Source organism: Pundamilia nyererei, unplaced genomic scaffold (assembly GCF_000239375.1).
Source record: "Pundamilia nyererei isolate P.nyererei 1_Seehausen unplaced genomic scaffold, PunNye1.0 scaffold00625, whole genome shotgun sequence".
Lineage (NCBI taxonomy): Eukaryota > Metazoa > Chordata > Actinopteri > Cichliformes > Cichlidae > Pundamilia > Pundamilia nyererei.
In genome coordinates this window covers 74,707-75,833 of record NW_005188026.1, presented here as the reverse complement: position 1 = coordinate 75,833, position 1,127 = coordinate 74,707, and the positions used below count along the sequence as shown (strand labels likewise).

The following is a 1,127-nucleotide window of genomic DNA, read 5'->3' as shown; positions in this document are numbered from 1 at the left end:
TTCAACTCACTGACAGGAAACAACATTAGAAACATCATCATCCTCAACTCATCTGCTGCACTGACACTGACACCTTCAACGGACACACCTTCACTTCATCAACAGTTTCAATATATGGAAACATCCTGTGAGTGAAAGTGTGTGTGAAGGTGTGTATGTGTGTGTTGTCAAAGGAGCTTGCAAAGAAAAGCGTCTGGACTTCTTTAAGTTAAGTCAGGTTGCCCAGGTGTTTGGCCTGGTCTATCAGAGCTCCTGAGGGCAGCTGTGGATCATCCAGCAGGGGGCAGCGCTGGACTCTTTCCACTGCAGCCTTGTAGTTGTGCAGGAATGAGACGTCTTCCGCTCTCAGCTCCTCCTCTGTGGCTCTGACTGTGTCTGAAAGAGCTGCTATCTCTCTGCTCAGAGCCTCCATCTTCTCCTTCATCATCCCACTCTTCTGCTTCTCTTCCTCCCTCAGTGCAGCCAGCCTGGCCTCCTCTTCCTCTGCTAGAAACTGGTGAAGCTTCTCAAACTGCTCTTTAATCTGCCTCTCTGTGTGTCGGGCCTGGACCTTAATGTGTTCTGCTGTTTGATCAAACTTCACTTGAACTTCTTCACAAACCTTTAACTTCTTCTTTAAGGGCTCCAGAGTTTCCTGAAGTTCCTTCTTCTGTTGTTGTGCAGCTTCATCGATGGGTCTGAATCTGTGATTGGTGTGTTTTTCTGAGGCACAGCAGACGACACACACTGGCTGCTGATGGTCCAGACAGAAGAGTTTGAGTTTCTCAGAGTGCAGACTGCAGAGAGCCTCTGAAGCTCTCTGATCTCTCCTGTAAGAACGACTCACACAGGTTCCTTAAAGCCAGATAAAAAGGTGGATCATACACTGATATTTTATTACAAACTGGACACTCGTGTGTTGGTCTCTCTCTCCACCATCTCTTCAGACAGTCTTTACAGAAGCTGTGGCTACATGACAGAAGAACAGGACAGGGAACAACTAACAACTAAGAACAGGGGAACAACTAAGCTGTAGTGCCTCTTCACTTCACTGTGCAATACCTTTGTTAATAGTCAACGGTGCAATAGAGTTCAATACTTGAAATGTGCAATTCACTTGCATTTTTATTTTTATTCCCATTTATCCC

The 1,127-nt window shown here is 46.1% G+C and overlaps 1 protein-coding gene across 1 annotated transcript in view; it reads right to left on the bottom strand.

The window, feature by feature from the left end:
- Nucleotides 1–208: 208 nt before the first annotated feature.
- The window catches only part of LOC106455974 (tripartite motif-containing protein 35-like), a 55,550-nt gene continuing 54,631 nt past the window's right edge, over nt 209–1,127 (bottom strand). Inside the window, exon 3 of the mRNA XM_013907937.1 lies at nt 209–809. Within this exon, the coding sequence (XP_013763391.1) occupies nt 209–809 (601 nt within the window). The remainder of the gene's footprint in view (nt 810–1,127) is intronic.